Source organism: Schistosoma haematobium, chromosome 7 (genome assembly GCF_000699445.3).
Source record: "Schistosoma haematobium chromosome 7, whole genome shotgun sequence".
NCBI classification, from domain to species: Eukaryota; Metazoa; Platyhelminthes; class Trematoda; order Strigeidida; family Schistosomatidae; genus Schistosoma; species Schistosoma haematobium.
In genome coordinates, this window is record NC_067202.1 from 5,619,292 (window position 1) to 5,635,916 (window position 16,625).

Here is a 16,625-nt window from a genome sequence, read left to right on the forward strand (position 1 = left end):
GTATTTCAAGCATAATCTATACTGAGCTGTAAATAACCTTAATATAATAATAGAATTCACTGAATTTGACTTGATTATTACATAGAAATGAAGTATTGTATATCGAATATTAATTTATTTAATTAATTTAGAATCAAAAGGGGTTTTGTGGATCTTCTAGTAATTTTAGTAGTTCATATTGAGTCAATTGAAGCTAGACCATCATGGAAAAACTTGTAAGCACTGGACGGCTGTTTCGTCCTACTCCTCAACAGTGCACATCCACGATCTTCACTAAAATAATCAAGAGAAATAATAGACACATATCTCAGTCGTATTCAAAATTTCCCATCATTGTATATTTTGTCAAGAGTTGAAGATATAGGATAAGAACTATGAACATTCAATCGAAGTTAATGTTGCTAAAAATAATAATTTACTCACTATAAAGCTTGGGTATATGGTTAAATTGAATTTCATCGCTCCTTCATTCCTGTTGTCATAACAAATACTCTCTTTGATTTGATCTTCTCAACTTTCTACTGTCGACATAAGTAGCATATAGCATATGTACGATTTAGAGTAGATTAAGACAACTCTTTTCAGATACCTTGGAGCTTAACTTATTTTTCAATTATTATTATTCAGCTTAAGAAAATGTATGTATGAAATACATTTGTTAAACTGAATGTAAAGTACTTTGTTTCTTAAAAAAATATATACAAACTGAGAGAATTGTTTCATTACCCAATGTGTATAGTTTAGTAATGTTCGTCATAAAACGACACCATACATATGGACAGCCATTCATGACCCAAATATTGACAGGAGGGTTTTTAAGAAAGCCAGTTACAACTTCATAGAAGATAAGTAAAGATGAATAAAGGCTAGCAGTGGAATCCAGGACGCACGTTTCGTCCTAATTGGGACTCGTCAGCTAGATTTACCTGCATTCCTGGGACTCGAACCTAGTACCGTCCGCTTCAAACGCCATAGCGTTGCCTACTTAGGGCGAAACGCGCATCCTGGATTCCACTGCTAGCCATTATTCATCTTTGCTTATAATGCTTGTGAACTAAGGTAATATCGAAGCAATACTCACTGGATGCACATTTGCCAATCAGAGATTGATCAATTGCAGTCCTAAACATCAATAGGAAGATTCAAGTAAACAATACCAAATGAATTCATAAAAGACAACTGATGATAAAAATATCTATCCTCCCATTTCAAAGTGTAAACCAACTATAGTTTGAAAGTGTGGTTACACAATATGCGTATTTACTTTAAAGTAGATTTTAGTTGAAACCTTAGTCAATGAGAATTTATTGGTTTTCGCTTGTTTGAATTTAAAACTGTCATCTAAACTATGTAGCTACGTAAGCACTCTTTGATCGTATAAATGATTAAAACAATCATGGAAAACATTTGTGTAATCAATCTTGTCATATTATTCCCATTACGGCTTTTATTACTGATAAAGTATCTATATTGATGTAGGTATAAGAAAGGTTCGGAACACCAGCTTATTACTCTGAGGCACTGTTTCTTTGATGAAAATTTCTATTTGTTTTTAAAGAGTCTAAACATAAAACTGATCTGTATAGGGTTGTGGAGATTGTTGAGGTCTTATTGATATCATAAACCAATCAATATCAGACTACCAATCCAAATCTAGAAGCACTGAATGATCGTCTCGTCCTAGTATAGGACTCACTAGCAATAAGTATCCACAAACCCGCACACAAGACTCGAACCCAGTACCTTAGGTCCCGCTCACAAAAGCTTAACGTCTAGACCACTGAGAAGCTGTGACTGGTGGATATCAACCGTGTCAGTTGTGATGCAGTTATTCACAGAAGATAATGGAGGATGGTCGCGTAAAACTGATCATTGTCGTCTTCCTCGTTATCAATGGTGGGTGAATGGCACTGGATAGCATTCATTTTGATAACCTTTTTTGTTTTGAAGGATGCTTTGATGATTCTGGATCCATTAGATTTCCATCTTACAGGTGCTTGAAGTGTTTCTTTGGACAGCATCAGAGCATCTACCTGAGTCTGAGGAACATTTTCTTCTTCGTGACCAGAGTATAACATTATCTCTGTCGAATATAATCATTTCTGTCGCTTCTTTTAAGAACCGTCAAGTTGTATCTTCTCATTTTCGAATCTGTTCGGTTGGTCCTGCCAGTCTTCCACATTTTCCGAACATTCTATATGCCTATATTAATTATTTTTCTTGTTGTTAGAAGGGGCATCAGCCTCATGACTTCCGACGAATCTCGACTTTCACTATGAGCCATCATAATTTTTCCTTGAGCTCAGAGGGAAGAGTTTAAGTGGTTCAATTTTTTCTCACTTAATGTTTTTTTTAAGTAAACTTGTTTTCTACGGGATAGGATTGCTGACGCCAAACTCAATATTTCTCCCTGACCTGGGCTCGGGACCGGTTATAACATTAGAAGAGCTACAAGTGGAGTTTACTTTTAGCAAACAGATATTTCCACCAAATCAATATTATTATCTATAACGACCTGATCATTATTTCATATTATTAATTAATTCAAATGAACATAGTTTATATGATCATCTAACTGATTTGTTAAATAAAGTATTTATCAAATCGAACCACTTGTAAGTGTACATGTAAGTTACAGTAAAATAAAACTTCATTATCTAAATTCGAGTTCAAGTAGAATAGAATTCAAACTTCAGATTTAATAGATAATATCATTAAATGTTTATCAATGTTCAATCTTATCTCATCTATCAAAGAAATAATGAAAACAAAACAAACACATTATACATGGCAATGATTATAATAAGATAATTATTACGTAACGCTATTATTTCATCCGTTATAAATGTTTATTTGATATAATAAAATAAATTATCAATTAAACTGATGATAATTTCAATGGTTAAGATCATGAGTCAGTTGAAGCTAGACCACCATGGAAAACCTGGAAGCACTGAACAGCCGTTTTTATTCCTATTGTAGGACTCCTCAGCAGTGCACATCCATGACCTCGCCCCCTGTGAGATTCGAACCCAGGACCTGCTGATTTCGCGCGCGAGCACTTAAACACCAAATCACTCAGGTTCTGGGTTCGAGTGTCGCAGGGGGCGAGATCATGGATGCGCACTGCTGAGTCTCACAATAGGAATAAAAACGGCCATCCAGTGTTTCCAGGTTTTCCATGGCGGTCTAGCTTCAACTGACTCATGATCTTAACCATTGAAATTACTACAATCTCCACAAAACCCATCTGATATTAAATTGATAATATTTAAGCATAAAAAGAGAACATTATTAATATACAATTAGAACAATGTATTTGTAACAAAAATGCACATAGATACATGTATAATCATTTGTATGAATGTGCAGGTGTGTGTGTGTGCGTATATAAAATTATAATATTGACTGATGTATCTTTTACAAAATGAAATCCTACATCAAAACAAAAAACAGTAAAAGATGCTAATGTAATATCATTGAGAAAATATCATAAAGAATTATTATGTTTATCACGACGAACAACCATAAAGAATGGACTGATGTAAGAAAAAGAGAAAGACCCTTATAGATACATATATATGTATTCAATAGATTCCAACCTATGCAACTATAATGACTGTCATCATTACTACTGATTTCTATTACATTTAAGAAAAAACAAACCCTAACAAGATAATTTAATGAGCTTTATTATGGTATTTATTATCAACTATTAATCCATTTAATGAATGAACTGGTTTCTCGTAGGCCTAAATTAGAGAAAGAGAGAAAAAAAGTAAATATTGTTACGAATAAAATAAATTTGTTAACACATTATTGCATTTTAATAATTTACATTATGAACACTGTGTTGATTTTGATCATACTTAGTAGTGGAGTCAAATGTCAGTATCAGTCATTTATCAATACCATTGGAAGTTGAATAGGTAATTATATGAATTGAATTAAATTAGAATACTAAACCATTAGATGTTAGTTAAGTGGTTTGAAGGTAGGGAGGTCATTATGAGATTTGAAGGTCATGGGTTTGATTCGCACGGTAGGTTACTGAATGAGGACTAATGAGAAGTTACAAACCAACATGATATCGCTTATCCATTACTCCCTGGTTTATAATGTCTAACTAAAGTCAATCGGTGAAACTATTAAGAAAAAAACAGTTCAAATTTTCACAATTCCGCTATCTAATAATATAATTTTGAGTTAAATCGATTATAATGGATTGTGTTAGATATAAAACATGTGAAAATAGTATAACTAGTCTAATTAGATCAGGTTCAGATACTCCGATTTAAGTCATACTATTTTTTAGGTATTGGTACTAATGACTGAAGTCAGTTAATTAAATCACATAAGAGTAGAGAGACGTTTAAATCTAGGACATATCGGATAAAAATTGTACACCAGTACAACACAGACTTAAGATGTAGAATGTTTAACATCTGAACAATGATTATTTGCAGATTGAGTGCCAACTTCTGGTATTAGTGAGTATTCTAACTATCGTCAGCGTCTAATACACAGAGACGAGAACTTCTTAGTTATTACACAAATTTCAGAAATATCAGAGATCATGAGGATTTCAAAACCATATAGAATCGATTTAGCTCATAAACTGAATTAATTACTCTATTCTATTTTATATAGACCAAAAGACACAATAACTGAAGAAGACAATTAGAACACAATCTACAAAATAAATTGTATTCATTCGGATAACGATCATTTTGGACAACGTGCATATACGGACATAAACAACATGAAATATTGTAGTTGTTATCAATATACGTAAACAAATAAGGACAATAATTCGATTGTGAGAACGTCAACATTTTGTAATGGAAGAGTTCAAAGAATGCTGTAAAATTTCTGAAAAAACAAATCAATAGCTAATGAGCATATCCAATTAGATCCGATTTATCAACCCATTCGGGAGATTATCAATCAAATAATTATCTGGACTGACTTGGATGAGCTAGAATCTAGGAACTGCACGTAATCCAATCTAACTGGTTTTGACGACTGGTCGTTCCAGTTTATAAGAAAGGAGAAATCTACTCTCATAAAAATCACAAACGAAATTATTTGATTGATATATTATCTAAATATTGTCAACAATATTAATTCGAACCTTAACTAGAGGTCATGAAGAACGAATTCTAGAAAGGCTTCCCGGCATCATATATGGGTGTGGAAGAACAGACCAAATATTCACCCTTAGTCAGGTTAAGGAACATAGATATATTTTGTGAAGTTCCAAAGTAATCTTACTTTTTGGCCTTGAGACAGCAGTCAATTGTGTTTGTTGTGAGGTTATTTGGCAATGCCTGCCAGTAAAAGACATATCATAGACGCACATCAACCTTGTTTAGGCTCTCTACTCGAACACTACTGGTCACGTTAGAGCTTATGGATAACCGTAAGTTGAATCATCAACCTTATTTGGTATTCGTCAAGGTTGTTCAATTTTCTCATTTTTGTTTAACTTCACCATAGAGATTCTTCTGCAAATAATACTCCGACCAGCTGACTTTCAAAGGGTCGGCCTTCTAACAGGAGACTCATTCGTTGATTTAGAATGAACAGATGGTACAATCCTGTTTGATGAAGACACTGACAACATTCATTCTTCTGATAACCCTAAGTAACAGTGCAAGCATACTTGGGATGAACTCCTGATGAGAAATATTATTTAAAGATTGGTCTGTGTCGATCCTTAAACTAACGAGAGGGACAGAGAAAGTAAAGTAGTTGAGCTTGTTGATCACTTAATTTATCTTGGAAGTCTCATCGGACTTTGTGTGTTGGCGTCTGACAAAACTTTGATACAAGTACTGAAACCTGTTTTAGGTTTGCCAAATTAAATTACTTGTGAAGTAGACAGGATATCTATCTACAAACCAAAGGACGACTCATATCGGCAGCAGTTAATTTAGTTCTACTTTATGGATAAGAAATAAAACTATTAGGAAAAAAGAATTTTCGTAGATTAATAGCACTCAATCACAGATGTCTTCGAGGTATTGATCGTCTATGTCAAGACCATCGAGTAGGTAATACTGAGGTTATATATAAAGTACTTTATAAAGAGGACAAATCAATTAGAGATAGTATATCTTCATTGAGAAGTAGTTAGGACGTATATTAAGAAAGTCCGTCTAGACTTGAAGAGAGATAGGGTATCAAGAACAAAACGAAAATCATTGACAATTCGAATTAGCCATATAGGTATATAAGGCTATCTAATTGGTATCCTCATGACAACCGCGATTAGTGGTTGGAGACTTTGGGTGACAAGATTCAGAATCATTTGCAGTGGCACAGATGCATTTTTTCTTTATCTTCTTTTACATTCTGGATCTCAAAATCCCTACAGACGTTTTTACACTTTAATAGTTGGTCTTTCTTACTACCACAAACACTATTACTACTTCTATTACTCTTGGTAATACAACCTCGTTTTGATAATATTGTATGGCAGCTTTAATTGATGTATATTTTTGCAGGGTTCCATGGTGCACATGAATAAGTGAATAAATAATCAAAGGTTGATGACACAATATAGTCGATTTGGGTACAAGGACAAACAATTACAAGAAAATCTGGCATGATGGTCAATGACAAACAAGACCATCAGGGCATACTGGTATAAGGCTAGTGGAATAACTGAAAAAGATCACTTCTCAATGAACTAAGCTATGACGATGTCATGAACAAAACAATGAAAGCTCCTCAAATAAATTATCTAGTTCAGAGAACTCATTCTATCTATACTTACTTTGTAATAAAATTTGGAAAATAAAAAAAGAAAAATCAATGCTGACGCCAAAATCCAGTAACTGAAAAATTTTGGGTAATTACAATCGGTTATACTCAATGCATATGTTGAGTGAAAAATAACAATGATGAATTGGGTTATTTGAGCTGCAGTTAAGTATCTGTATAAAATACAAAAATATAAAGTCAGGAATTAATTAACCATTGCCACTACATTACATATAAAAATATCAGAAAGTATTCTTATTCAAATTGTAAAACGTAGATGGTCAAACGAATCAGTCATGGCAGACAATACTTATTTTCCTAATCTTGATGTAATGCGTCTAACATTTTAAGTTTTTCATTACGATCTCTGTTTCTGTAGACATTGAATATATCAGCGTCTGTATGTTTTGTTGGCAAACGCATGATGCATGGTACATGTGGGTCAGACAATGAACATTGATTGTTATAGACCTTAAGTGATAGTAACAATAAGTCTACTGCCACTGAGATAATACGTAAAATCAGTGACGTTTTAATCAAGAACTCGAAAAAATTTTATATTGAGTAATTCAAAAGCAATGATTCTCCGCATATGTACCACGGTAACCTCTATTACGCTTTAGTGTAAAGTGACTGGAGGCTAAAATAATTAAAGATAAATTGAATGTGAGCCATTAAAGACTGAAACAATATTAGACACTTAATGATTGTCAAGAAGTTCTGATTGGGTAATCGATTAAATTGTTTAAGAAATGTATGGGAAATTGAATATGGAACATTGATCTGAAATCTAGGTATTCAGCGTTATTGTTAAGTAACAGTTCACGTCTTCGAAAGATACAAGCTGAAGTAAAATTTCTGATAAGTAAGGCAATAATATTGAATATTAGAAATGTTGTAGACAATATATTCCTCACTATATATTGAAAACCTACTTTTTCCACCATATATACTTTTGAAAACGAGGTCCAGCTGCAGCCAAACCATAGTAAGTATACATAAAGGCGTGGACGATACAATTTAAAAATGCATGAAAAGTTCCTAAACCACCTGAAAGAAAAATAAAAAAATTTCTTGTTATATAGTGATTGATTGAGGAATTAATTTTAGGAAATGCATGGTAGTTTAATGGTCAATGTTATGTAGGCATTATGTAACCAGAATGTATTTTTAGGAACATAATAAACACTGTTAAGTTATCTGATATCAGTCATTAAAAATTGAATGCCTCTAAGTCAAACTTAAGGTGGATCAAATAACAGATCAACTTTAAATAACACCATATAAATTACGTAAGGACTACATTATGTGAATAATTATAATGGAAGCTAAGGAAATGAGTAGGGCTCACCTGGGACATACTTCACACCGTACCACCAGGAAATAGGCATGATTGCATGATGAAAAACATGAAGAAAGCTAACTAACTCAAATTTCTTTCGGAGGATAAACAATACGGTGTCAAATAATTCAATTATTTTGGAAATGAAAAAAACCCAGCAAGTACTAGCCATACGCATAGCAATCGGTCTTCTTGAATGATCAATAGATTGACAACCAAGCGAATATCCTGTAAACCATCCTGAAACAGCAAATTCGTACACTAGCCAACTCGAAAGCAGAACTAGAGAAATGTTGTAAACGATCATAAGTGGACGTAGGTTAAACGGTGTTTGGTGCTTTTTCATAATTTTTGGACCCAACCAGAGAACAAAAGTTAGATATAGTAGGACAGTAACAAACACAGGTGTTGGATCTTTCATTAGTGGCCAGTTTTCAACTCGTGGATCAGCTGGAGGGAGAATATTAGCCATAATATCTGGTATCAAATAAGAAAAGTGATAACGAAATTAGGTAACGACTACGTCGGTCTTATCTATTTAGGCGTACATTCACATCAGAGAAAAAGGCATTGTGGCGAAAAGAGAACAAAGAAGCGGTACAAGAAGATGGTTGTCGTATTTTAGGCTACTACACTAGGGAATTCAAACCGTTGTTGAGGTGTTTACAATGAACATAGACATTCTTTATTTCACTGAATTTACTGCAAATACCCAAGTGACACGAACAATTAGCAGATACCTACACCTTAAGCTTGCCAGTACGGAGCGGTGAGTTCAAAATGAGGTTTCAAAGCACTACTATGCACATCAAAAATTCGCAAGTGAATCCCGGACATCCATACAGTATGGCTAAAAAAACCCTTCAAGAAGCTGTTTTCAGGCATGTACACTCGTTTACACTACCAGAGCGTTTATATATCGTGTCAATCTCAAAGTAAGAAACATAAGTTACTTCCAAAAAAAAGCACACCAGAGTGATTGCGGCCGTAACAATCTTGAAACATCGCATTTTTAAAGTCATCGTTACTACATTTTATTCTCGGTTCTTTCCTCCTGCTACTAATCGTAATGGGTTAAAAATACCACATATTCATAAGCTTAAGCTACCACACTTCATTTAGAACGATGAGAGGAAATCATTCTGATAAAATTAATGAAGCCTCAGTAAAACCTCAAATAGTTTGCTTTATAATCACCGACAAAGAGAAGTAAAAGAAATCGCCCTTTAGTTATTCAGAATTTAGGTTTGTCAAAGTAATATTAGATATTCAAGTATCTAAAATTTGCAACAAACTCATTAGGGTCAAAGTACCCAAGATCATAAATGATGAATTTTAAAAATTTAGGGTGATTATTTATTCTCGGAACTTTGGTAAACTGCTGTATTCCCAAAATTTAGTGTTGATTATAATTAACTCTTAATCAGTAACCAATTACAAACGCTCTTGGTAATGACGATGTTCGTTGTAAAATCTCACACCTAAGACGTATTCTTGTACCTGGATATTTAACTCAACAGCCACATACAATTTCAGGTACTTTGTTTCTGTGCACAAATTCTGTCTCTGACACTATCTTATTATCAAAGCTGAAGAAAGAATAATCGGATTTAAATGTGTATTCCAGAGGTTTGAGTTATTTAACCATGACACAAAAACAATCAGCGAACACAATTATGTGCATGACGGCGAGTCCTAAAACTTTCTACAGTCATCAAGATGTCGAAACAATCATCCCTATATTATAACGTTTAGTGCGGAGTTAGTATCAGCGCTATCAGTGCAATGCAACTGCATCATAATCGTAAGTAAGGATGTAATTGGTTGAAACACATTCTGTTATGCAGTTACTCTGGTTTTGTGAGGCAAAAACAAGCATTAGGTTTAATAAGTGTTTTTTTCGAAAGTAAAGATATTTTGTCTTTAGGTTTTGGAGATTGCATTTTATTACGAACATTGTGTATTGAGCATCATTGAGAATATTTAGCTCCTGAAATCTCTGTACTTTGGGTCGAGTTATCGGCATAATTCCTACCAGACCAACAATGAAATATATTATGGTAACCTTAGGTAATAAGAGTAATTCATTATGATGCTTGAGTTTTGTGTGCTGTGAACATGAAGAAGATGGGACATTACTTATACTGTGAAATCGTTAGCAGTATTTCGCGTGGCACTTACCTAATAAGTTGGACAGCACTGACCGCACACGATAAAAACTTTATATTTGAACAGATGTGTATTTTGGTACAACTATGGTGAAGATTTAAAACAAATTACGTGTTCAGGAAGCTCTTTCTGATTTTTTGTGTATTGCTTATCTTTTAAGAGTCTTTGAAATGATTAAGTTTCGATCACATTTTTTAAGTGGATTTATTGTTGGTTCAGAGCCTTTCGTAAGAAATTATGTGATGCTTATACTCTTGCTGTTTTTCAGATTCATATCCTGGTTTGTGTATTAAATACAGAAGGCCTACGGAGTGTGTTGATGATGTCACAGGTATTCAGTGTTTGACAACGCTTCTACCAGTAACACCTTCTAATATATTTCGTTCCCACCAAGAGAAATCAAAAGGCAGAGTCGAGGAGATCGGAAGAGTATATTTGGCGATGACCAATATATCGGAATTCTCTGATCTAATCTGGCTAGCGATTGCGGTTGATGTTGAGCACGGCGTTACCACACGTGATCTGGTGCAGATGCCTGACCGAGCGCCTTCAGCTAGATGAGTCCACTAAAACATATGGTCAGCATCCAATGTCGAAAACTTAGTGCTATTTATTTTGGGGATTTATTTACCGCTACAGATCACTCCCCCCCTAGTGGGGCAGTGACGACCCTAAGACGTGGCCAGCCAGAAGTTTAAACCCAACGGGTTTGTCGTTGGTAAACACTCTTCTGATAGCTTACTAAATTTAGCAGCGTCTGGTCGTCTTTCCTTACTATATGGGACGGAGGTACAACATAGTAAAAAAAGAAAATGTACAATGAAAATTTCGGATCCTCATAAACGTCATCGTTCTTTTCCAGCCGTCCTGGAAAAGAAAAAAGAAAATGTAAGTGCATGTCGAAAATACACTCGTATGTGCGTAAAAGCACAATGTCGGCGGAAAAAAAAATGGAAAATAAACTCATGAACACGTAATAGCGTTAAAAAAAATTGTTTTTTTGTTTTGTTTTTTTTTAAAAAGAAATAAAAATATATAAGCATATTAAAATTGTTTTTTTAAAAAAAAATATAAAATTTCGAGAAGTGCCTTACGTGCAATAGTCGTTTAAATGTTCTGGAAATCTCACCCTTCTTCCAGAACGCGTCGTTTTAAGTTTATTTTCGGATACTGTCGAGGTATCATCGTGTGTGTTGGTTGTCGGATGAGGTATTGTAAGTGTCGGAGTCGTGTCGTTCGATTGTACCGAAGGAAAATCCACGTAGATAGGATTTCTTTCTAAATACGCTGCTTTTAAGCGATCGATACTGATGCTATCGTTGGTTCCGTTCTTATCGACCATATAGTACTTAGATTCACGTTGAAGAACTTTGAAGGGTCCTTCGTATGCTGATTCGAATGGTCGTCGATGCGAGTCTCGACGAATGAAAACGTGTGTACTATATCGTAAGTCAGGTTGAACGAAAACATCAGTTGATTGAGGTCGAGTGGAAGCAGGTTTAACTGAACGCATTGCGTTTGTAAGCTTGTTCGTGTAGGAGGTTAGATCCATGTTCATTGAAGAGGATGAAGGATCCACGAATTCTCCTGGAAGTCGAAGTGTCGTTCCATAAACGAGTTGAGCCGCAGTGTATCCAATGTCAGCTTTCACTGCATTGCGGATACCTAGTAAGACGAGTGGAAGAGCGTCGGTCCATTGTGAAACGTTTGCAGCTGATAGCGAAGCTTTCAGTTGTCGGTGAAAACGTTCTACCAACCCGTTTGCTTGTGGATGGTAGGCGGTCGTTCGGAAGCGAGTGATTCCTAAAAGTGTGGTCAGACGACGGAAAAGATCAGATTCAAACTGACGTCCGCGGTCTGTAGTGATGGTTGAAGGGCAACCGAAGTTTGCTACCCATCGTTCGACGAAGGTGCGGGCCACTGTTTCAGCAGTGATGTCCTTAATAGGTACTGCTTCTGGCCATCGAGTGAAACGGTCAACGCAGGTTAAGAGATAAGAGTATCCATTTGAATCTGGTAAAGGTCCTACCAAATCCAGATGAACATGGTCGAAACGGGCATCGGGAGTTTTAAACGAGCCTAAGGGACATTTATTGTGTCTGATAACCTTAGATTTTTGGCAGCTTACACAGGAGCGTGCCCACTCCCTCACGTCTTTATTCATTCCAGGCCAGCAAAACCTTTCTGCTATAAGCTTGATGGTTGCACGAACACCTGGATGCGAAAGTTTGTGCAATGTGTTGAAGACATTGCGTCGATAATGTTTCGGCACGATTGGGCGATCCCTACCTGTAGATGTGTCACAAAGTAAGGTTTCTTTACCTGTTCCCATCTGTTTGATGCGTAGTTTAAGTGTTGTGGACGATAACTCGTGCTGAAGATCACTGTCTTCTTTTGAAGCTCGGCGAGTTTAAGAAGGTCGATTCCTTGGAAACTGTTCAAGGAAGTTATACGAGATAAAGCGTCTGCAACTACATTGTTTGCTCCAGAGATGTGTTGAATATCTGAAGTAAACTGCGAAATGTAGTCCAGTTGTCGAGACTCACGGGGAGAGTACTTGTCAGAAGGAGAGCTTAACGAGAAAGTGAGCGGTTTATGGTCTGTGAAAAGAGTGAATTCACGACCTTCGATGTAGTGTTGGAAATGCCGTACAGCACAATACATAGCTAGGAGTTCCCTACCGAATGTGCTGTACCTCGATTCGGTGTCTAGCAACCTTCTAGAGAAAAATGCCAAGGGTTGCCAGGAGTTGTTAACCCATTGTTGTAAGACTCCTCCGATTGCTGAGTCGGATGCGTCTACTGCGATGCTAATGGGTGCTCGGGTGTCCTGATGTGCGAGCATAGTTGCTTTAGCAATCAGTTCCTTAACTGTGGAGAATGCTTTTCGTGCGGTGTCGTCCAAATTAATGGATTTCGCATTTCCACGAAGTTGGTCGGTCAGAGGTTTCATAAGTAATGCGCATTTGGGTATGAAACGTCTATAGAAACTTACGAGGCCGTTGAACGTGCGTAATTGCTTGACGGTGGTCGGTTCTGGGTAATCCAGAATGGCCGCCACTTTGGTCCTAAGAGGTCGAATGCCTTGAGCATCGATAGTGTGTCCCAGAAAGTCTAACGAGTCGGTTCCGAATTGGCATTTCTGAACGTTTACAGTAATGCCATGTTTTTGAAGTCGTTCGAAAACAAGATCCAGATGCTTGAGATGTGTTTCTCTGTCCGGACTTGCGATTAGACAGTCATCAACATACGCGTGTACGAAGTTGAGACCTCGAAAAACGTCGTCTATGAATCTTTGGAATGTTTGAGCAGCATTCCTTAGACCGAAAGGCATTCGTAAAAATTCATAGAGTCCGAAAGGAGTTATGATAGCTGTTTTCGGTATGTCGTCAGTAGCCATAGGGATTTGGTTATACGCTTTAACCAAGTCGATTTTCGAAAAGACAGTTGTACCTTTCAAGGTAGCTGTCAAATCGTGAATGTGAGGCAACGGGTAACGATCGGGAATGGTTTTCGCGTTCAATCGCCGATAGTCACCAGTTGGACGCCAATCGTTGCTGTCCTTTTTAGGGACCATGTGCAACGGAGATGCATATGGGCTACTTGACGGTCGTATGATTCCTAAGTCCATCACGTGATCGAATTCGTTTTTCGCTAACCTTAGCTTTTCAGGAGCTAGTCGTCGTGCTTTAGAGAATACAGGTGGTCCTGTAGTCGTGATGTGATGTGTAACATTGCTGGTTACACACGGTAATCTCGGTTGCGTTTGTTGTATCCCAGGGTACTTATCGAGTAGTGGTTGATAGAGTGGGTCTATCATATGTTTAACTGTGACTGGGGATACTCTACAACCAGTAAAAGAAGTTACGCAAACGGACAAATTAGTGTTCCCGTCTACTAGCCTCCGTTTGCGCGTATCGATGATCAGATTGTGGTGTTGTAGAAGGTCCATACCAATGATTGGCATAGAAACATCTGCAACAACGAAAATCCAGTGAATGGGTTTGCGTAAACCCACGTTAAGGTAAACGTACCTTTTGCCATACGTAGCGATTGGTTTTCCGTTTGCCGCCTGTAAGTTTAGGGTCGATTCGTGAAGCCGGTCGTTAGGATTTGCTGGGAGGACGCTAACTTCTGCGCCAGTGTCGACGAGGTAGCGAACTCTCGTTGTCACATCTGTGACGAATAACAGACGGCTTTGTTCGCCGGCTAGGGCTGCCGTTAACGCGTGCCGGCCTGGAAGTTTCCCGAATTGTTTTTCGAATCAGTCGGTTTCGTGTTGGGAAAATTGCAGGGTTTTCTGCAATTTCTGGAAAGCTTTCCATACTGGTTATGATACCAGCACCAGTCGGGGTTATCTGTCTCTCGTGGTCTAGAGACAGATCGCTTACGAGAAATGCTTCTACGTGGTGTGCGCGATCTCTTACGGTCGGTACGAAGACTAAGATAACGCGTAAGTGTGTGACATAAGTCGGTTATATCATTCTGAGTCGTGTGAGGCTTTTCTTTGACTGAAAATACCTCGGTAGTAGGTTTCGTAATTTCTAGAATGCGGTCGGCAGATGCAGCTAGCTCGTCTAAGCCGTTGTTCTGGAACGAGACCAGAACTGCTTGCACCTGTTGGGGAAGTTTTGACAAGAAGAGTTGTTTGAATAGACCTTCGTCGAAAGTTCTTAGGCCTATAACCTCTCTCATCCGTTGCAACATGTCCGTCGCAGAACCGTGTTGCAGGTCGATGTTATTGAAGAGTTGATCTAACCTTTGTCGATCGGTTAGATCTCCTCGTTTAAGAATCGAGCGTTTTAAGATTTCGTAAGGATCGGAAACATCACTAGTAAACATACTAGGTGTTACGTACCTGTTGAATTCGCGCGGTAGTGCCTTGACTACTGCGAGGAATTGTGCACGTGTGTCGATCACGCCGTGCTCGGAGAAGTCGGCTTCTGCGTAGCAAAACCAGGCTTCGATGTTGTCGGGCCAGAAAGGCATCAGTTGAAACGAAGGTGGGGACAAAGTCTTAAGCTTGAGTACTTTAGGTGTCTGTTCAGTCATGATGAAGTATGAAGTACGATAATGAACGAGGGGAAAAAATATATATATCCAAGAAAAAACACGAAAAAAAATCACAATGTTCAAAAAAAATAAAAAATAAGGCAATGATATATAAAAAATCCCAAAAAGGAACAGACTCACAGTTACAATTAGGTGTACCAGATCACGTCGGGCTCACCAATGATGATGTCACAGGTATTCAGTGTTTGACAACGCTTCTACCAGTAACACCTTCTAATATATTTCGTTCCCACCAAGAGAAATCAAAAGGCAGAGTCGAGGAGATCGGAAGAGTATATTTGGCGATGACCAATATATCGGAATTCTCTGATCTAATCTGGCTAGCGATTGCGGTTGATGTTGAGCACGGCGTTACCACACGTGATCTGGTGCAGATGCCTGACCGAGCGCCTTCAGCTAGATGAGTCCACTAAAACATATGGTCAGCATCCAATGTCGAAAACTTAGTGCTATTTATTTTGGTAATTTATTTACCGCTACAGTGTTATTAATTTTTCTAGTATGCTTCAATGAGTGTCCAGTCTTCTCTTGAATGAGTCAAGTGAATGTGCGGACACCCCTGCTTCGTTAACAGGTTCCAAGAATTGATGACTCGGTGTGAAAACTTGTATGCTACGGGTATTTTGTTCGTTCTTGGCTTTTCCACTCGCCTGCTATGTCCTCCGAGATGTCTCGATCTAGCGGGAAGAAAAATGAGGATATATTACGTTCAAAATCATTTCTTATTATTCTATTCATGAAAACTAGATCACTTCTTAATCTGCGATAGGACAGAATAAAGAGGTTGTAGCAGTAACTAAGTCCCCAAACTAAATAGCTCTGTAAGTTTTCGACATTAGATGTTAACCACCTAGCTGAGAACGCTCGGTCATGTATCCGCATCAAATCACAAGTGGGAACGCCGTGCTCAACAACCCCTGCAATCGCTAGCCTAATTAGATCAGACAATCCTTGATATATTGATAGCCTATCAAATATATCTTCGAACCTCCTCACTTCTGTCTTTTGATTTCACTTGGTGGGTACGCTTCGTATTAGGTGTTACTAGTTAAAGCGTTGTCAAACTCTGAATATCTGTGGCATCTTCAAGATCTAGCTTTTGGAGCCGCTTTTTGTATCGTAAACCCTGGACTTAGGAAATTGCGCAGTCATCTGCCCTCTGTACTTTTTCCACGATATCCGAGTCACGTTTTTAAACAGGAGGTTGCAGCCTGAACGAAGTTCTCAAGTTTAGTTCTCACTTAGCTTTTGCATACTGTAGTGAACTTGATAGT

At 37.3% G+C, this 16,625-nt stretch overlaps 1 protein-coding gene across 1 annotated transcript; it reads right to left on the reverse strand.

Annotated features, from left to right (window-relative positions):
* Nucleotides 1-1,202: 1,202 nt before the first annotated feature.
* ELOVL7_4 (Elongation of very long chain fatty acids protein 7) lies at nt 1,203-10,787 on the reverse strand. The gene is made up of 5 exons (XM_012936803.3): nt 10,292-10,787; nt 8,120-8,587; nt 7,704-7,818; nt 6,782-6,941; nt 1,203-3,752 (listed from the first exon to the last, which is right to left on the reverse strand). The coding sequence occupies exons 2-5, from the start codon at nt 8,580-8,582 to the stop codon at nt 3,681-3,683; spliced, it is 810 nt and encodes a 269-aa protein (XP_012792257.1). The 5' UTR covers nt 8,583-8,587; nt 10,292-10,787; the 3' UTR covers nt 1,203-3,680.
* Nucleotides 10,788-16,625: the final 5,838 nt, after the last annotated feature.